At 60.7% G+C, this 20,024-nt stretch overlaps 4 protein-coding genes across 6 annotated transcripts; 1 reads left to right on the plus strand and 3 right to left on the minus strand.

The window, feature by feature from the left end:
* Positions 1-1,723: 1,723 nt before the first annotated feature.
* LOC117649812 (cytochrome P450 6k1-like) lies at positions 1,724-3,568 on the minus strand. The gene is made up of 2 exons (XM_034392892.1): positions 2,353-3,568; positions 1,724-2,273 (listed from the first exon to the last, which is right to left on the minus strand). The coding sequence occupies exons 1-2, from the start codon at positions 3,485-3,487 to the stop codon at positions 1,843-1,845; spliced, it is 1,566 nt and encodes a 521-aa protein (XP_034248783.1). The 5' UTR covers positions 3,488-3,568; the 3' UTR covers positions 1,724-1,842.
* A 1,569-nt stretch (positions 3,569-5,137) lies between these two features.
* On the plus strand, positions 5,138-7,616 carry LOC117649810 (cytochrome P450 6k1-like). Its single transcript, XM_034392891.1, has 3 exons — positions 5,138-5,294; positions 5,905-7,040; positions 7,120-7,616. The coding sequence occupies exons 2-3, from the start codon at positions 5,906-5,908 to the stop codon at positions 7,548-7,550; spliced, it is 1,566 nt and encodes a 521-aa protein (XP_034248782.1). The 5' UTR covers positions 5,138-5,294; position 5,905; the 3' UTR covers positions 7,551-7,616.
* A 203-nt stretch (positions 7,617-7,819) lies between these two features.
* Positions 7,820-13,266, minus strand: LOC117649809 (long-chain fatty acid transport protein 4-like). 3 transcript variants are annotated; one of them, XM_034392888.1, is made up of 12 exons: positions 13,015-13,266; positions 11,530-11,685; positions 10,927-11,077; positions 10,621-10,858; positions 10,090-10,321; positions 9,816-10,017; positions 9,549-9,741; positions 8,949-9,230; positions 8,815-8,881; positions 8,641-8,731; positions 8,338-8,529; positions 7,820-8,192 (listed from the first exon to the last, which is right to left on the minus strand). In XM_034392888.1, the coding sequence occupies exons 2-12, from the start codon at positions 11,682-11,684 to the stop codon at positions 8,079-8,081; spliced, it is 1,917 nt and encodes a 638-aa protein (XP_034248779.1). In that variant the 5' UTR covers position 11,685; positions 13,015-13,266; the 3' UTR covers positions 7,820-8,078. The 3 variants fall into 3 exon arrangements, with proteins under 3 accessions (XP_034248779.1, XP_034248781.1, XP_034248780.1); XM_034392890.1 differs by lacking the exon at positions 13,015-13,266 and adding an exon at positions 12,169-12,331; XM_034392889.1 differs by lacking the exon at positions 13,015-13,266 and adding an exon at positions 11,913-12,067.
* A 624-nt stretch (positions 13,267-13,890) lies between these two features.
* On the minus strand, positions 13,891-19,561 carry LOC117649662 (solute carrier organic anion transporter family member 74D). The gene is made up of 12 exons (XM_034392605.1): positions 19,172-19,561; positions 18,919-19,049; positions 17,854-18,087; positions 17,565-17,765; positions 17,179-17,478; positions 16,853-17,017; positions 16,587-16,785; positions 16,363-16,510; positions 14,932-15,173; positions 14,758-14,861; positions 14,478-14,579; positions 13,891-14,383 (listed from the first exon to the last, which is right to left on the minus strand). The coding sequence occupies exons 1-12, from the start codon at positions 19,387-19,389 to the stop codon at positions 14,130-14,132; spliced, it is 2,298 nt and encodes a 765-aa protein (XP_034248496.1). The 5' UTR covers positions 19,390-19,561; the 3' UTR covers positions 13,891-14,129.
* Positions 19,562-20,024: the final 463 nt, after the last annotated feature.

Below are 20,024 nucleotides of genomic sequence, written 5' to 3' on the forward strand. Positions count from 1 at the left end.
GCCATAAGTCTGGCCCGGCCGCGCCCGGCCCGGCTCTATGCATCTCATTGCTCCAACTCGCGATGGCCTGGTCCTGGTGCCTTTGGGGCAGCCTCAGTGGCTTTATTCCGGGGAAGCCGGGGCGGCGACGTCGGCGACGTCGGCGTCAACGGCGCGGCGGGAATCCTCCACGGCGAGGAGTAGCGAGGCGGACGCGGGCACCTCCAGGGAAGAGGCGTCGGCCCCAAACAACCACGGTGGGCACGCCGTGACGTACGCAACAGCAAACTCCGATTCATCCCAAAGCCCGTCTTTCGGAGAAAGATGCTCGCTCGCTTCGACGCGATAATGGAATAATTGCGAACCGTGCGCGGCGTGGCGTGGCGCGGCACGGCACGGCACGGCGCGGCCGCCAAGGCTGAGGCTGGCGTTGGACCACGTCGCCGCGCCGGGGCCACCAAAGCGATAAGTCATCGCAGTGCAAAGCAGTGCAGAGCAGTGCAGTGTGGTGGGCGTTGACGAGGGCTTGCACTGCCTCGCCGGGCGGTAGCGCCTGCCGGCCCGGGGGTAGGCAGCCCGTCGGCTCGCCGGTCGGACGGGCGGGCCTACGCTGCAGGCGTTAGGCTGGCCGTCGAGGCTGCCGGCAAGTACCCGCGCAAGGCGTGGCCGCCAGTGCCAGTGGCCGCGGTGATCTCTGCTCCGCGGCTGGCATTTAGGTCTCCGAGTCCCTTCGGTCCCTTGGCGGGCGGTACCCGCACTGAGTAACGTGGCCTGCCGCGCGCATCGGAAGGATATCGGCTTGCCGCCCTCGCCTCGCCGCGGACACCGAGCCGCGCCACGGTCCGGCGCTTCGGCGTGGAAGGCCATTTCGGAGGCTCTTCCTCTGCGACGTCCGCGACCACCATCACGACGCCGGGGTCCTTGTGCTTGTCCGCCACACCGCGCCACGTCGCGCCGCACCGCGCCACACCGCGGCGCCGCGAAAGTGACACTCCACTCGACATCGGCCAGATTGTTGGCGCCCGTAGACCCGCAGATAACCGGCGGCGTGCTCTGGCGAGCCCCTTGGAGTGCCATGTGCCAAAGTGTGCGTCACCGGCACCGGCACCGTCACCGGCAGCACCGATTAGCTTCTCGCGCCGCATTGGCGGTGTGGGCCGCACCTGCCGAACCTGCCGGATGACGCATCTGTCTCTCTCGCACCTGTAGAGCCGGACGCTTGGGCGGACGTCGCTGGAGCGAGAGAGAAACACCGCGCGTCCGAAATCAGTCAGATGAGGCGGGTCAGAGTCCTGCCCAAGTGGAGTGCGGGGCGGCCCATGCGGACCACCAGATTTACTCGGCACAGCGTTTTTTCGCTCTGGCTTTTTCGCACCTCTACGGAACTTTCCACGAGTGCGAGAGAGACACAACAACGAAAGTACTGCTGCGAAGTGCCCTGCAGGCGCGCCACTTGTTGGTGTTTGTCTGAGCCGGGCCGCCAGGCCTAGCAAAGAAAGCCTTGTCATTGTCATAGACCAGGTCTGCCCTCGTGGCGTGTTTGCAACCTTTCTGCGTAGTGAGTGGCGTAGATCTTGCTCAATCTATCGCAGTGATTTGAGGACCTCACACGGAACTTCCCCAGCGCCCTTTCAGAGATAGATGATTCGCAAGTTATTGGATCCATTATTTTATTTTTTACTCTACAGTTAATCATTATAAAACTTACATACGACAAGAATCATTAAATTAAATATTTACAACAGTCTTTCCACTGCCGCGCCAGCGCAGCAGCCACCCAGACATCTGTCTAGCCAACTCATCTTAGTCTCTTCAGTGACTAGAAGGTACTTTATACGACTTTATACAAGAGACATGAGACATCTAGGCAGCAATGGGGTTCCTGGGCAGCAGGTTCATCCTGAGCTCGCGCTTGGGCAGGGGCACGAAGGAGCGGGGGGCGAACTCGACCTCCTCGGGGGTGTCCTCGCTGGGCTCGATGCGGAAGCGAGACAGCAGCATGGCCACGGAGGTCTTGACCTGCACCAAGCCCAGGCGCTGGGCCACGCAGACGCGGGGGCCGTCGCCGAAGGGCAGGTACACCTGCGAGGGCCGGCTGGCCTTGGCCTCGTCGCTGAAGCGCTCGGGGTCGAACTTGTCGGGCTCGGGGTAGTACTGGGGGTCGTGGTGCAGCGCGCGCACGGGCACGATGATGCGGGTGCCCTTCTCCACGTGGATCTTGGTGCCGGGGATCTCGCGGGCCTTCATCACCTCGCGGTTCAGGAACGGCAGAGGAGGGTACTTGCGCAGGGTCTCTGTGGGCACAAGAGGAACAACGTCAGCACGCCTGCAGCAGACAGAGAGGAAACGAAAGGAAAGGAAGCGCCAACTTACCGCTCACGACCTTGTCCAGGTAGGTCATCTCGCTGACGGCGTCGAAGGTGAGCTCGCCGTTGTGGCGCTTGAGCACCTCCTGCACCTCCTCGACGATCTTGTCCTGGATCTCGGGGTGCTTGGTGAGCTCGAACATGGTGAGGGAGGTGGTGGCGGAGGTGGTGTCGAAGCCGGCGATGAAGAAGATGTAGACCTGGGCGATCATCTCGTTCATGGTGAGCTTGCCGCGGGGCTGGCCGTCCTCAGGCTCGGTCTCGTCGCCCTCCTTGGCGTCCTTGGAGATGAAGCCCTTGTTCTTGAGCTGCATCAGCATGTTGAGCATGTCGGCGCGCTCGATGCCGTTCTGCTCGCGGTAGGCCACGGTGTCGGTCACCAGCTTGGTGAAGAAGGACTCGATCTCGTTGACGGTGATGGAGAACTTGAACTTCTGGGCGGCCTCGCGCAGGAAGAACAGGACCATGAGGCGCACGCTGTTGAAGACGGTAGGCTCCACCACCTTGGTGCCGATGCGGCGGAACTCGGACTCGGGGGTCTTGAGGCTGTTGCTCTGGATGCCGAAGGCCACGGAGGAGATGACGTCGGTGGACACGCGGGCCTGCATCTCACGGATGTCGGCGTTGTAGCGGCCGCCGTTGGCGGCGATCTTCTCGTCCACGAAGTCCTGCAGCTGGCTGCAGCACTCCTTCATGGTCTCGAACATGTACTTGACCTTGCTGGGCGAGAAGGTGGGCGCGATCTTGGCGCGCAGCTCCTTCCAGCGCTGGCCCGACAGGTTGAACAGGTGGGCGGTCAGGGGGTCGCGCTCCGTCTCCACGTAGATGCCGCGGCCGTGGAAGTCCTGGAAGTCCTTGATGAGCACCTGCTTGATGATCTCGGGGTCGTGCAGGTGCAGCAGGGGCTGCATCATGACGAAGGTGCCCGCCACCGGCTCGTTGGGGTAGTCCTTGTACACCTTGTCGGCGATGTCGCCGATGCTGTTCTGGCCCATCAGGTTGGAGCCGAAGTTGCCCGTGAGCAGGGTTGGCGCGGGGCCCGGCACCTTGCGCTTGGTCCAGTACGAGAAGACCTTGGCCAGGTAGGCGTACAGGGCCACGCCCACGCCGGCCAGCAGGGCAGCGATCGTCCAGCCGATCATGTTTGTAGTTGCAGTGGTTGCTGAAGACGGGGAAGTCTTGCTTGTTGATCTGGCCGCTGGGGACTGATGCTCTGTGATTGGCCCCCGGGCTTTTTATTGGCTAGATCCTGCAGCGGTGAATTGTCACTTCTCTCTATCAGGCTTTCTATCTGTCGCGTCGCATTTCGCGAAAAACACACCGCCAAACTTTTGCTGAGTCAGGCAATCGGTTTGTCATTCTGACGCGTAAATGTTGGAGTGTGCGCTATCGGAGGCGGAGGGTGCGCCTGGACCCCGGCACCTGCGGTGGCCAATCATGCACTCAGGCAATCTCCACTTTTTGTCGCATCTGTTCTCGCGATCTACTCGTAGTGCCGCGTGCTGCGTGGAACGAGTCATCAAGACGCTCCTGCTCTTAACGGAGACTAGACACCCGCTCAATTTTCCCGTGTTTCGCTATCTTCCAAATGATTTCTTGATCGAAGCCAGTGTGGCGAGTTGACCTCTCCGATCCTTGTACTTACATTCCCGCAGGACCGCAACCAACGGTAAATTCAGAAGAAATACGCACCTGAAAATCATGCTTCCCCAAAGTGCCCACGTTATCAGAAACCTCAATTGCTGATGCAACCAGACAATTTGCCCGCCAGTTAGTACCGTGCATGTCATTGCCTGTCGATTTTTTCTACACTGATGAAAGGTGTACACGTTTCGTCAGCGAAAATTGCTAATGAAATCTTTGAACAATTTATGTTTTGTGTAGAGCTCTTATAAACCGGACCGCGAGAAACCGGGTAAGACCCGGTTTGTTACGGAGTGCGATTAGCCGCCTTAGTTTGGGAGCGGTATTGCAGCGAAGTTTGTCGAAACTGTAACAAATGTGTAGAAATCATCATTTGGGCTGACTTTAGACAGCCACTGCATCTAATCTAAGGCGGCCAATCGTTCTCCCTCAACGGGTGGGCACTCTTTGGGCCTTCCTTTAGAACACCTTTGTTACGGAGTGCGATTCGCCGCCTTAGTTTGGGAGCGGTATTGCAGCAAAGTATGTCGAAACATTCCCGGACGATTCCGGATGGTTCCCGGACATGGCATACACATGATTCGCTGAGTGGCGGACCCCGCTCCGTATCACCATGCTTCATGCTCTTGTAACCGTGTACGCACGTGCCAATCATCATATGTTATTGTTTACCTAGTAGACTGTTGGGTCTGGAGTGTTTTAAGAGATAACCTTTCGCTTAACTCATTGTTTGGCGAGCTAACAAAAACAACTGTTAATTTTGCCAAAAATTTCGATTTTGTGGAAAAAAAAAATTGCGAGTCATCGTTGTCATACGTCCTAATTTTACAAGGTTTTTGTTTCGAAAGTGCGTCGACTTGCCCTTTGAGGCGGTGTGCGGAGCGGTCGCGGTTCTGGGTACGGCGCGGGGATTCCCTGCCGGGTCGCTCCACACCACGCCCACGCCCGACCACGCCCACAGGCAGACACTCGCGCCACGCCCACAATCACAAACTCAAACAAGGAGGAGGTGGGAATGTCTGGGTGTTTGTCGGCCCAACAAACGCTCTCGTTGAAAGAGGGCTTATTTGGCGGAAACGCGGACGTTGACTGAATATCTCTGTTTCCCTGAACACCTGCCCTGCAACACCTGCTCTTTCACCCTCGTCGGGAAACCGTGGCGGGCCGTGGCATGGCGCGGCTGCCGAGAGTGGCGACCCAAGCGCGGCCACTCGAGATAACAGGACGCCGCCAGGCCCTTGCATAAAGCACGAGCGGTGCGCCACCGCGGCAGTTCTTCTCGTTGAGTCAACAGAAAAGCTCCAGGTAAGCGACGGGGGCTGCACCCTGAGAATGCCTCGTGAACGATCATTCTAAATTCAAAAGTCAATTATGTATGTTATCCATGAATTATGCTAGTTATAATTACAGCATTTAAACTGTCATGCGGGATCTTTCCCCTGGCTTTGTAAAAAAAAATTAGGCAAGTAAGAAATCAAATTCTTACCTGCTGACTCCATCTTATATTCGCGCCTCAACTCTCTCAATTACTTTAGCACCTAATTGACATCTAGGTACATTCATTTTAAAAAATGACGCTGTGCGTATTCTAAATTGACGACTCCTGTGTACTTCGTTAGAAGTAAAAAGCTGCATAAACATCGGTTTTTGACAAAATCGAATGACCGAACGATCGGATTGAATCACGTGTTCCCTTCGATTTGTACAGCAGTTTACACGCGGTGCAAAAATCAAAGTCGCGAGATAGAGCAATCGCTCCAACATTAAGAGCCCATCACCGAACACTCTGAATCTTTATCGATAACAAGCATACAAGTCAGATCGAGAGGCTACCGGCTTCAGAGAACCCAATACCCTAATGCGTATTCGATGAAGGTGTGACGAAATGGCTGACTTTTGCGAATTTTGTTTCCAGAATGATCGGCTGGACGATCGCTGCCCTGCTGGCCGGCGTGGGCGTGGCCCTGTACGCCTACCTGGCCAAGGTCTTCTCGTACTGGACCAAGCGCAAGGTGCCGGGCCCCGCGCCAACCTTGCTCACGGGCAACTTCGGCTCCAACCTGATGGGCCAGAACAGCATCGGCGACATCGCCGACAAGGTGTACAAGGACTACCCCAACGAGCCGGTGGCGGGCACCTTCGTCATGATGCAGCCCCTGCTGCACCTGCACGACCCCGAGATCATCAAGCAGGTGCTCATCAAGGACTTCCAGGACTTCCACGGCCGCGGCATCTACGTGGAGACGGAGCGCGACCCCCTGACCGCCCACCTGTTCAACCTGTCGGGCCAGCGCTGGAAGGAGCTGCGCGCCAAGATCGCGCCCACCTTCTCGCCCAGCAAGGTCAAGTACATGTTCGAGACCATGAAGGAGTGCTGCAGCCAGCTGCAGGACTTCGTGGACGAGAAGATCGCCGCCAACGGCGGCCGCTACAACGCCGACATCCGTGAGATGCAGGCCCGCGTGTCCACCGACGTCATCTCCTCCGTGGCCTTCGGCATCCAGAGCAACAGCCTCAAGACCCCCGAGTCCGAGTTCCGCCGCATCGGCACCAAGGTGGTGGAGCCCACCGTCTTCAACAGCGTGCGCCTCATGGTCCTGTTCTTCCTGCGCGAGGCCGCCCAGAAGTTCAAGTTCTCCATCACCGTCAACGAGATCGAGTCCTTCTTCACCAAGCTGGTGACCGACACCGTGGCCTACCGCGAGCAGAACGGCATCGAGCGCGCCGACATGCTCAACATGCTGATGCAGCTCAAGAACAAGGGCTTCATCTCCAAGGACGCCAAGGAGGGCGACGAGACCGAGCCCGAGGACGGCCAGCCCCGCGGCAAGCTCACCATGAACGAGATGATCGCCCAGGTCTACATCTTCTTCATCGCCGGCTTCGACACCACCTCCGCCACCACCTCCCTCACCATGTTCGAGCTCACCAAGCACCCCGAGATCCAGGACAAGATTGTCGAGGAGGTGCAGGAGGTGCTCAAGCGCCACAACGGCGAGCTCACCTTCGACGCCGTCAGCGAGATGACCTACCTGGACAAGGTCGTGAGCGGTAAGTTGGCGCTTCCTTTCCTTTCGTTTCCTCTCTGTCTGCTGCAGGCGTGCTGACGTTGTTCCTCTTGTGCCCACAGAGACCCTGCGCAAGTACCCTCCTCTGCCGTTCCTGAACCGCGAGGTGATGAAGGCCCGCGAGATCCCCGGCACCAAGATCCACGTGGAGAAGGGCACCCGCATCATCGTGCCCGTGCGCGCGCTGCACCACGACCCCCAGTACTACCCCGAGCCCGACAAGTTCGACCCCGAGCGCTTCAGCGACGAGGCCAAGGCCAGCCGGCCCTCGCAGGTGTACCTGCCCTTCGGCGACGGCCCCCGCGTCTGCGTGGCCCAGCGCCTGGGCTTGGTGCAGGTCAAGACCTCCGTGGCCATGCTGCTGTCTCGCTTCCGCATCGAGCCCAGCGAGGACACCCCCGAGGAGGTCGAGTTCGCCCCCCGCTCCTTCGTGCCCCTGCCCAAGCGCGAGCTCAGGATGAACCTGCTGCCCAGGAACCCCATTGCTGCCTGAACATCTCAACGAGATTGATTGCCATCGGCAGCCACTGATGAAAATTAAAACCGTCATCCACTGCTATCTGTCGTTTTATCTGTCTTCCCCGCCCCGAGCGCTATCATCGCCTGGATGCAGGCTGCGGCCGGCACCGCGGTGTGCGATGAGTTGCCTATCCCTCGGACTGCAGGCGCACAGAGCCCGTCCTAGGCGACCACACATCTCATTTACTAGAGTTTGGACATGTAACTTAAGGGAATTGGTAAACAAAACATCACTAAGCTTTGTAAAATGTCTAAAAAAGTGTTTGAATGTCTATATTCATAAATGCCATGCACACGAATTTATACAAAAAATATCTACAAAGTAAGATCTCACACAATGGCTTTCGTTCATCGCGTTTACAAATCACAGTGACAGGGATAACAGGGCACAGTCCTGGGCCGTTGACGGTGACAGTTCAACAGAAGAAGCCGCTCTCGCCAACGCTGTGGCTACCGAGCTCCTCCCAGGGCGTCCGTCTAGCCTGTTATTTTTTTAGGAATATCACAGTCGCAGCTTCCCGGAGCAAACGTCTTTGTACATCTGGGCGGTGAGAGGCACGAAGGTGGCGCCCTGCCTGAGGAAGAGGGGGTCGCTCACGACGGCCGGGTCGTAGCCCTTGAAGCACGAAGGGCCAATTCAATTAATACACAACGCACAAATATTTGTAAAGTAAAACGGACGGTGTGTCCAGTTTCATGTGGAGTGGAACGGTTCTTTTCTTGGTTTGTGCCACACAAGAACCGGACTCAAAGTAAATCACCTGCTTCTGCATGGCAACCTTGACGATCTTGTACGTGCTGGTCTTCTCCAGCTTGGCCGGCGTGCGCAGGAACAGGGGCCTGGCGTACGAGGGCAGGTGGCTGTCCAGCACCTTGGCCAGGGCCTCCAGGTCCAGGTCGCCGTCGCTGACCGCCACCGCCGCCATGCCCGCGCGGCCCTCGGAGCCCGCCACCTGTGAGGCAGTGTGTTGGATCAGGTGGTGTCGGCACGCCAGACTTGACTCGGATACTCGAAACCGTTTTATATTCAACTGCAGTTTTTGTGATGGACTGCATCGCCTCACCTCCACGCCGTACACGGCGATGTCCCGCTGCCCCACGGCGGCCATGACGGCGGCCTCGACCTCCGCCGTCGACACGTTCTCGCCTTTCCACCTGAGCGGTCAATAACAGTTGCTTGACATTGCAAACGGCAACAGAGAAGAAGAAGAGATTTTTTCCGTGAAATCAGTTGTTACCTGAATGTGTCGCCGGTCCTGTCCCTGAAGTAAATGTAGCCCAGCTCGTCCATCACGAGGATGTCGCCTGCGGACAGAAAGCAGGTCAGTGCCGATGCCGCGGCGTGGCGGCGGGGCAGCAAACCATTACGCACCCGTCATGAACCACTTGTCGCCCTTGGCGTACACGTCGCGGAGGATCTTCTTCTCGGAGGACGCCGTGTCCACGTAGCCGTGGAACTCCCTGGACGGGTCCGAGTCCGAGATGTAGCCCACGAGCATGCCCGGCTCGCCGATGTCGCAGCGCTGGCACAGGCCGTCGCCGCCGCGCACGATGTCGCCCGTCTCGTCCACGCGCACGAAGCCGATGGGCAGCACGCTGAGCGGCAGGATGCGCGGCATGAAGCCCACGGCGCCGACCGTGTTGTCGAAGTTGACTGCCAAACGTTACAAGGCTTCATTCAAGCTTCAGATTCGCCACAATGAAATGTAGCAGTCTCGCACAGTGGGCCAGACGACCGGCGGAGGCAGCCGAAATTCCAGACGTGTTTTGAACTCCAGTCACTAAATGGGACCCAAACCGAACGTGTGACCCCACCGACGGATTCCTCCCCGAACGAGGAATCCATTCGTGAGGTCACACGCTTGGTTCGAGTCCTGTTCAGCGACTCATGGCGCTCGATACGTGTCTAGAATTTTGGCCCCTCCACCGGTCGTCTGGCCCACTGCCTCGGTGCGCCGCACTCCGCACTCACAGAACGTGACGTTGCCCTCGGTGGAGCCGTACAGCTCGACGACGTTGGGCACCTGGAAGCGGTCCACGAAGCGCCGCCACACGGCCGTGCGCATGCCGTTGCCGATCATGTAGCGGAGGCGGTGCTGCTTGTCCGAGGCCTGCTCGGGGGTGGCCAACACGTAGCGACAGATCTCACCGATGTACTGCACGAGCTGCAAGCCGAAACACCGTTAGCACCACGCGTCGCGCCCTGGGGGGCGGGCAGCTGGCGGACTGGACTACGCACCGTGCACTTGTACTTGATGCAGTCGGGGATGAAGGCGGATGCAGAGAACTTGGCCCGGATCACGACCGTCATGCCGTAGAACAGGCCGTAGCCCACGGCGCACATGCCGCCCGCCGAGTGGTACAGCGGCAGCGGGCAGTACACCACCTCGTCGCGCGACGTGCCCAGCAGCATGGGGATGCCCGTGCCGGCCGCGATGTACCTGCCAACAGCGGTTAGTTAGCACTAACTAGCCCGGGTTCGAATCCCGTCGCTTTTAAGCCGCTTCCTTTACCTGGAGTGGTTGATCTTGGCGGCCTTGGGCAGCCCCGTCGTGCCGGAGGTGTAGATGTACACGAGAATGTCCCGGTAGCCCGGCCGGGGCACCTTGGGCTCGGAGGTCGGTGCGTCGTCGATCAAGGCGTTCAAGTCCTTGACGGCGGGCGGGGTGGCCGCCGACTCACCCGTCGCCAGCAGCTGCAGCATCTCCAGGGAGTCATCCAGCTCGCCCCTCACGTCCTGCACCGCTGCAAACGGACAAGTTGGTCAGGCCGGCCGGTTCTCTTCGGCGCACAGTGGGCCAGAGGACCGATTGGTGAAGGCGGCCAAACTTCCAGGCGCGTTTTGCGCTCCAGAGTCGCTAAACAGGACTCGCACCAAGCATGTGACCGCACAAATCGATTCCTCGTTGGGAGAGCAATCCATTGGTGGGGTCGCACCTTCGGTTTGAGTCCCACTCAGCGACTCTGAAGCTAAAACGCGTCCGGGATTTTGACCGCGGTCTTCTGGCCCAGTGTGCAGCGTGCGTCTGGTCGCGCGCACTCACCCTGGTAGAGGTCGGCGCCGAAGATGATGGCGCGGCTCTTGGCGATGGTGAGGCTGTGCACCAGGGCCTTGCCGCGCTGGTTGTGGTTGATGAGCGCCGCGACGACGCCCAGCTTGGACAGGCCCAGCCACACGGCCACGTACTCGGCGCAGTTGCTCATCAGCAGCGCCACCACGTCGCCCTTCTTGTAGCCGAGGCGCGCGAAGGCGTTGGCCACGCGGTTGCTGTAGTCCGCCACCTGGAGCACATCGCCGTGGTCAACGACAGCGGAGTCCAGGCCCGCGCCCACACTCTACCCCGCCTCACCTGCTGGAACGTCCAGTCGCGGTCGTTGAACTTGAACAGCACCTTCTGCGGGTGCGCGCGGAGGCGCTCGTCGAACACGTCGGCGACGCACGCGTTCCTCCGCTGCATCCGCTTGATGTAGAGGTACGCCGAGACGCCCTTGATGAGGAAGCTGCAAACGACGCCGTCAGTGAGGAACTCGGTTCAAACTTGCCGCCATCGCGGGGCTAGCTGCGTGGCTGGAGGGGCGGGAGGGGAGGGGAGGGGAGGAGGGGGTCAAAGGGCGCCCCACATGGACGACACCACGCTGCGCGCTGCGCCACTCGTTTTTATTGTCAAAAGCTGCCTTATAATTTTATCGTCGCCGCAGGCTTATCGGCCACCCGAAACACAACGTGACGGCAACGTGACCGCGTGACAGGCCGCCGCTCTGCCGCCGCCGAGGCTGGCTGGACTCGCTTCACCGCAGGTCCCTAGAGCAGACACGAGAAGGGGGTGAGGACCAGGAGCAGGAGCGAGGGATTGCGTCGGAGTGCGTGCAGGGGGAGGTGGGGCGGGGGGAGTGACCGACCGGACCGACCACCACGTGCAAGCGTGCGGGTAAACAAAGACGAAAGTGCTTACTCGACGTCGCGAGGCAGTGTGCGGACGATGGACAGGACGCGGCGCCAGTGCCGCACCCCCAGGATGACGACGGACACGACCAGGGGCATCACCTGGCCCTGCCACAGCCCCAGCGCCGCCGAGGCCACCCCGACCAGGGCCCACCCCAGCGCCATCCTGCCGACAAAGTAACACCTCGTTAGACATTCAGACAGAACCCCATTCACAGTCACCTCCAGCGGTAGCAGGCCATCCAGGACACGGCCTGACACGGCGCAGCCGGCTGTCTCTCTCGCACCTATACGGGACGCGAGTGCGAGAAAGACACAGCGACGGAACAAACCTCGGAATCAATCTACTACTGTTACGTCTTGGTTGGAAGCGAGGCGCCGCGCCGCACCCACCTGTGTTCTGAAACTGTACGACTACGTCAAGCCGGCGGCAGCAGCTCGGAGAAGCGCGAGAGTGGTATGAATATGAATCGAGGCGCTTGCAGTGCTGTGCCCGGACCGGCGGGCCGCATATGCAATGTGCACCCCGCGCCGAAAGAACAGAGTAAATGTGCACGCCTTACGTGTCGTTTCCCATTGTACGGCGTGCGGACCGGGTGGCGGGGAGGACCCGGCCCAGTGATAACCTGATACTGTTATCAGTACTTACTTGAACCTCGACGAGACGCGGGCCGTGGTGGGCCGTGGCCGCACTGTTTGTGGCCGCTAATAATCCCCTAATCAGCCCGCCGGCCCGGATGCCAGTGTTTTGATCCGATGCCTTCTGGAACGCGCGCGGCGCAGACGCGAGCGAGAGCGGCGTGCGGCGTCGTGGCCGACTGCATCGAGGGCCTCGCCGAGGCGCGCCGAGGCCAGTACCGCTACGCCGCTACGCCGGCCCAGTCCGCAGAGCCTGGCAGAGCCCGCCAACGCGCCGCCCGGGCCGAGCAGGGGCCGAGCCGAACGAGACCGAACGCACGGCCGAACTTTACCGAACTAAACGAGCCGGCCTTTCGGCTTGCTTTCGGCGCGGCCACGGCGCTCGGTCGGTGCGTTGCGGGCCTCGGTGTGCGTTGCTGCTGGTTTCGCGTCGTCGTCGTCGTCGGGCCGGCCGGGCCGGGGCCGGGCGGGGCGGCCCACACCACACATTCAAATGGTCTCCGCTCCGAGACGAACCGGTTACGCCCCGCAGGAACGAAGACACAAACACAAACAACGCGTAACGCGAGGACCGTCTACCGGGCGGGGGGCGCCGCGCCGCTCCACTGTGTCACCGGATTGTTGAGTGCAAAACAAAGGGAACGCACCAACCTTTCGAAGGTAGATCTGTCTTTGGAATGGCAATCGGGTTCGCACGTGGCCGCGAGATGAGCGGGAAGGTCACGGTAACACGGGCATGGAAGGTTGTTTGGTCCGCAACCCCGGCGACGAACCACCCGAACGCAGCAAATCTCTCTCGTCGGCCCACCGCCCACCGATAGCCAAAATGGATGACCGATTGGATGAATGGGCGTACCTCCTATCTGTCCTGTCCTGTCCGCGGTGCTCGGTGCGCTCGGTGGCCCTGCCTGGCCTGCCTGGCCTGCCCCAACCCGAGGCCGCAGCGACAAGTCCGGCGAGAGCCTTCTCTGCTCCTCGCTGGCCAGCTGGACGAACTGGCCAGGAACTGAACTGGCACGCCGCGCGCCGCAGACCTCGCAGACCTCGCAGCCGTCCACAGCCGTCGCGGTGGCGGATTGCCGACTCGTCCCGTCTCGGCTCGACCCGGCACACGGACTACGCGTGCTTCACTGGGTCGCCCCGCCCTGCCCCGCCTCAGCCTTACCCTTCCCCGCGCCCCGCCGCCCCGCCGCCCCGCCTACAGTGTGCCGCGCACTCTAGCAGCGTTTTGATAAGCCGGTCTCGGTTACAAATCAGTGCATAGTGTCAAGGACGGGCGCGTCGGCGCGGACGTGAACCTTCTTGGCGGCGGGCGAGCGTTGTCCTCCCTGCTTCGCCACGCCGATTTCCCCCTCCCCCTCCCTTTTGCCCTTTCCGCCCTCTCCCCTTCCACCGACCATCGGCGATGGTCCGCATTCCCCAAAGCGCTGCTAGAGGGCGCAGTGTGCCGCGTGCGGGTCACGCACTGCCACGCCTCGCCGCGCCACGCCACGCCACGCCGCCAGTGCACGCTGCAGGTGCGCGCTTGGCGCCACTTCGATAAGCCTCGACAGGGAGTAAGGAGTTACGACTTGCATTCAACCAGCCTGCCTTCTGTTTCGACAATCTTTCATACCGCCATTGACTGGAAGGCGCTACTGCCAGCTGACTTGCAGTTTCCGGGCCGGTTCGCGCAAAGCAACGGCGCCACACTGCAATTATCGAGAAATCGAGGTGGGAGAGGATGTCAACATTTCAATAGGAACGAAGCGTTTTATTCTAGACCGCTAAAGTAACACACAGGCACACGTATATACATTCACTCATATACATACAGACACACAAAAAAAATAAAGAACAGTATGACATTTGGTATCACGCACAGCATTCCGTACAAATAATAAAAATACGACACACATCATCACAGTATAAAAATACACATCTGACTAACATAGAATCAGAGCTATGAAAAAAAAAATAAACTAATGAACTTTAGTGTTTAGTGCCCTCGTCTGATGTGTGATTTGTCTTTTCGTTGTGCTGGTTGCTCAAGTGGTTCAGGATGTTGTTCTGCATCTCGCACTCGTCCTCCTTCTCGTTGTGGTCCAGGTTGAGCCGCGAGCCGTAGAGCTGCTCCTCGGGCTGCACGGCCGTCACCACGGCCTTGACGTCGTCGTCGAAGATCTGCACGTTCTTGACGAAGTACCAGACCCCGGCGTCGAACATGGTCCCGACCAGCACGAACCCTGCGTTCAGTTCAGGCGCCGCAAGAAGGCGGTTCAGTCTGCCGTCCGGAAGTGAGGCAGTTTTTTTACGGCGGTAAAAAGGAGGCGCCCTTACCTGCCGAAGTCAAGTTAAGTAGGTACCGCAGCGACTCCCCGTTGTACAGCCAGCAGTTGCCGTTCCCCGTGCACGTCTTACCCCACACCAGGCACGTGGCGTCTGCAACAACAACGCGCCGCTCTAGTATCGCTTTGGTGGACTCGACTCGGCCCGGCCGGGCGCCCGGCGGTTATGCAGTCCCGTTGCGCACGCGTGCGGCCGGTGCGATGGGCTGCCTACCCGCCGGGCGTCCCGCGTCCCGCGCGCCGCGCGACCCGTTCGCCTTGCCCACACGTACCCATAAGGTAGCCGAAGAAGATCGGGGACGGCATGAAGGCGAAGAGGCTCATGAGGGTGATGCCCAGCCCCATGGCCACGGGCTTGTCCTTCTCCTCGACGCACCTGCGGACAGCATTGTCATGAACGCGCTCCCTGCGAGTCAGAGGCGGTGCGTCCGGCCCGGCAAGCCTACCTGACGGACACCAGGAAGTTGGTGGCCCTGCCCGTGGCGCCGCTGAACTTGAGCAGACAGACGACGGCCAGGAACATGTAGAAGGTGTGCGAGCAGTCGACGGGGCAGGCCCCCGGCGTGGCGATGCCGCCCTCCGGGTACGTCGCCGAGCCGAACGTGGCCGTGGGGGCTGGCGTCGTCCCCAGCAGGGTGCCGTTGCGCATCAGCGGCGCGATGCAGCTGCAGTTCTTGTACGTCGCGACCTGCGGACCGGGAGCGCGGAGCGCGCGGTGAGAAGGAAAGCCGCGCCGCGCTACCCCGTGCGCCAGGGCGCCAGCGCGCCAGGGCGGCGGCCCCGCGCCGCGTGGAGTGTTTCCGCGGCCGCGGCGCGGGGTATCGCCGCCAAGTGCGGCTCGCACTAGGGATGTAAGAGCAAGTAATATTACCGGTAAAGAATGGTAAATTACGGTAAAATACGGTATGTTACGCAGGCCCCGGTAAAATTGGTATTTTTAGTAATTTTGAAACTATTGTTAATTTTGAAAAAAGCGGTGTCAAATGTGTAGAAATCGTCGTTTGGGCTGACTTTGGGCAGCCACTGCGTCTAATCTAAGGCGGCTAATCGCTCTCCCTCAACGGGTGACTGGTCTTTGGGCCTTCCTTTAGAACACCTTTGTTACGGAGTGCGATTAGCCGCCTTAGTTTGGGAGCGGTATTGCAGCAAAGTTTGTCGAAACAGTATCAAATGTGTAGAAATCGTCGTTTGGGCTGACTTTGGGCAGCCACTGTGTCTGATCTAAGGCGGCTAATCGCTCTCCCTTAACGGGTGGGGGTCTTTGGGCCTTCCTTTAGAACACTTTGTTACGGAGTGCGATTAGCCGCCTTAGTTTGGGCCGGTATTGCAGCAAAGTTTGTCGAAACAGTATCAAATGTGTAGAAATCGTCGTTTGGGCTGACGGCACCCGGGCGATCAAGGCGGTAACGTCCCCCCAAGCCTTCCTTTCTTAAAACACCAGGAAAGTTTGGCCGCCTTGTGGGCCGCGGATTGAGCAAAGTTCAAAACGGCAGGAACATGTAGAAAGTTTTTGGGCTGACTTGGGCGGGCCACTGCATCCTGATCTAAGGCGGAAACGTCGCCGCCAACGGGGCCCTGGGGTTTTGGGCCTTTCTTCCCATGTTAGGGTCCCGTTCCCGCATCAGTTGGGAGGGGTTTTGCGAAAAGTCTAAAAAGGTTCTTGTAGTCGCGACCTGGGGACTTGGGCAGCCACGCGCTAATCTAAAGCCGGCCGCGCTCCCCCGGGGTGCGCCCCAGGCACCTTGCTACGGAGTGTGGCCGCCGGAGCGCCGCGGGGAAAAAGTAATTTTCCCGCAAACCGCGGCGCCGTTTTTTCGTACGCCAACATGCCTGCTCGCACTCGGAATCGGAATAAGAGAAGCGCTGCGAACGCGAACCTTGCCGCCGCTGGGCCCGAGGTCGTAGTCGCGGCAGCCCGCGTGGCACGCCGAGATGTACGTGGTGTAGCCGTCGGACGCGCACACCGGGGAGTACTTGACGTACTCGCAGAGGCAGTCCGTGTTGCACTGGAAGGACGTCTCCAGCCTGCGGGGCAGCAGAGGCAGTGTCAGTGGCGCACTGGCCGTGCAGGGGAACGCTAGCGAGCGGCGAGAGGACGTACTCTCCGCTCGGCTTGAGCAGGCCGCCGTAGCTGTCGTTGTCCGGGCAGCCCAGGAAGATGTAGGAGATGATGCCGGCAGCCGAGACGAGCCCCACGAGCGTGTTCCACAGCGCCATGTGGCGCGCGTTGGGCCGGAACTTGGTGATGACGATGCCGGACAGCAGGATGCCGATGCCGGAGAACACGATGCCCACCGTGCCTGCGGAGGGGGCGAGTTGAGTCCTTATTCGTGCACGGCGCCAAGCCAGGCGGGGACAACGACTCACCAGTGACGAGGCTAGAGCTGGACGCGGACTGGCGGTACTGCGTCTCGATGTACTTGGGCATGTAGATCCAGTAGGGCATGTAGCCGAAGAAGTAGAAGACGGAGGCCGCGTTGTTGCACATGAGCGTGGGGTTCTGCAGCAGCCGCTTGAACGTGGTCAGCATGTCTGCGCGCGACAGTGGAGGCACAGAGTCAGAGCGGGGCGCGGGCCAGAGGTCACGCTGGCCAGGACTTGCGCGGTCGCGGCGTTTCGTCGTTCTGTCTCTCTCTACAAGGCGCCCACAAGTGCGAGAGAGACAGCGGCGCACTGCCGCTCCGCCTACTTGCCTTTGATGGAGGCGGCGGGCTGCTCTTCGCCGTCCTCGCCCTTGGCGTCCTTGTCCTGCTGCGCGTGCAGGCGGCGCGCGGCGGCGCGGGGCAGCGTGCGCGGGAACAGGCCCAGCACCGAGGCGAACAGGAACAGCAGCACGGCCAGGATGATCCAGCCCAGCCACCAGGCGCCCAGCCAGCGGGGGTCCTTGTTGTCGATCGTGGGGCTCAGCGTGGGCGAGATGTACAGCTTGAGGCAGAAGGACGCCAGCGCGTAGCCGATGCATGGGCCCAGCATCCGCAGGAAGTACGAGAAGCCTGTGGATTGGAAGGTGGCGTCAGCTCTCGCGCGGTGCGATGGGGCCGCGGATGGGGCGGCCGACCCACCGCACCAGTGCACCTACTGATGAGCGCGGGGGTCTTGTCCTTCTTGATGTTGTCGTCCATGTAGGACACGCCGATGGTGTAGTACAGCGAGCCGCCGATGCCGGACACGAGCTGCGCCAGGAACAGGATGACGATGGGCGCCATGTTGCCCTCCTCGGAGTCGCACTTGATGCCCGGGGTGCCGTCCAGCGCGCACATCGCCTTGCGCTCCATCTTGTCTGCAAGGCGGGGAAAGATAGCAATTTAAATAGAAGTTAATGCAAGTGCATGAAGAACTGGGTGGCCCTTCAGGCCGCTATGTCTTGCCTCTCTCCTCGTGCGACGCGTTGCGGTCGTACACGGCGCCGTGCTCCACGGTGAGGGCGAGCGAGTCCTCGCCCGGCCCGTACATGAGGTGCGGCAGCGCGGTGAGCAGGCAGTACAGCACCACGGTGTAGATGCCGAAGGCGATCCAGCGCGGCCGGTGCCCCTTGCCCGCGTAGTAGCTGAGGAACACCGACACGAACAGCTGCGTGAAGTCATTGCCCACCGTGATGATTCCTGTGCGGCAGACGAGGGGCAACTCTAGCAATCATGGCGTGGCTCCGCTAGGGTCCGCTAGGGTTGCCAACGGCGCCCCGGCCGAAGACGACCGGCCGGGGGCCCCGCGGCCCGCGGACGACGCCGTGGTCGAGGACGTCCCCGAAGTGACCGATTAAGGCGTGACGCACCACGTCGAGTCCGCGTGCGCGACCGCGTCCACGTCGTGGTGAGACGGCGCGGCCCTCTAGCGCGTCTTGTTGGTGTAATCGGTCAGCTAGGACCCTGCCGAGCGATTCCGCACAGAGTGTGGTCGCTCCGTCTCCCTCGCACGCCGCGACGCCCGCGAGTGCGAGAGAGACAGAGCGACGAAACCTCTGCTGCCCTGGGCGGCTTTCGAGCGGCGGGCGAGCAAGAGTAGATACGCGACGGGCCGTCTGCAGCGGCACCCGTTCAAAGCGCCATTTCGCACAGCATCGACCGGGCATTCCTTCTAGCCGCCTGGAGGCCGCCACTGTTACTATGAGAAATTATCTAGCGCGAGAGCTCGTTGAGCCATCGAGGTCGCGCAGGGCTCAGGGCTCGGGGCTCGGGCAGGCCGGCGACGGTGCGGCGGTACGGTAGTGGGTGAATGCGCGGGGACATGGCGGTGATGTGTCCAGTCCACCTGACCGATAAGCTGACCAGAGAAAGCGGGCAGCACTATCTCCACTGCCACTTTGGACCCTGCCTGCCCTGTCTGCGCCCTGCCGCGGCCGCACCGGTCGAGACGAGACGAAGCCTGTTGATTGACTCATAAAAACATTCGTTTATTTTAAATTTGAAACCGCTTGCCATCCGCCGGACACTTACCGATGGTCTTGCTGGGTATCTTGAACCTCTTTTCTAGGGTGGTGATGATGCCGTTTGAGTAGGCGTAGCTGGCGGAGAAGATGCAGCCCAGCAGGCCGTAGATCAAGACGTAGACGTTCTTGGTGGCAAACCTGCGCAAGGCTCATGGAGTGAAGGGAAGGGAAAGACTCGTACAGTGGTGGCACTGCCTGCCCACCAGGCGCTCCGCCTCCAGACCGTGAAGACCACAAAGTACGCGGCGTGCCTCACTCACCTCTGCAGCCAGGGTCCGCGTATGAAGGAGATGCCGCAGGTGGTGTCCTCCGTGAGGGGCAGGTCGCGGTACAGGTCCTCCAGGTCGACGGGGGTCTTGGGGGACTGGGGGCTCTTGCCCCCCTTGGCGACGCCATCCTCGGTCACTGGCGGCGGCACCAGCAGCGGCGACAACACTTTACTGTCCTTCTCGTGGGCGGGCACGTTGGTGGCGGGCATGATGGCGGTGAGGGGCTTAGCCCGTCATAGCGCACTCAGGCACTCGGGCGCGCTGCACCAGGTCGCGTCGTCCTGGCCGTCGTCCTGGAGGGCTGCAGTCGAAGTCGCCGGCGCGCGGGTGTCCGTGCTGGGACCGTCGGCGTGGGTCGCTGTTTGGCGAGGCTGTCCGCCGAGCACAGCGAGCACGGCGCGGGCCCAGGCCCCAGGCGAGGCGCCCAGCGCGGCGGGCACGGCGCGGCACAGCGCGGCACAGCAGGGCGTGCGGAGCGGTGCGGACCCAGATAACACCCAGCATGCTTTCTTCTATTTGCGCCCCATCCCTCTCGCCTGGCAGACAGAACATCGCCACCAATCAGCATCGGGCCCGATGACGGAACGATGACGGAACGATGACGGAACGCCACCGCACGTCACACACGCACCCCGGGCCCACAACGGGGTGAACCGGGGGCGGCCGGGGGAAGAGGGAGTGGCTATGCACATGGGAATGGGCTTCAAGTCTCGACAGATAACGAGCAAGTATTTGTTTGCCGAAAATAAAAGTAGCTTCTGCCTGGTGAGCGTAATCTCATTACATGGAAGTCTGTAGCCGTCGCGTGGTGGAGCTGCGGCTATCAGGGACTCGGGTTCAACAC

This window comes from Thrips palmi, unplaced genomic scaffold, assembly GCF_012932325.1.
Source record: "Thrips palmi isolate BJ-2018 unplaced genomic scaffold, TpBJ-2018v1 HiC_scaffold_4, whole genome shotgun sequence".
In the NCBI taxonomy this organism is placed as follows: domain Eukaryota; kingdom Metazoa; phylum Arthropoda; class Insecta; order Thysanoptera; family Thripidae; genus Thrips; species Thrips palmi.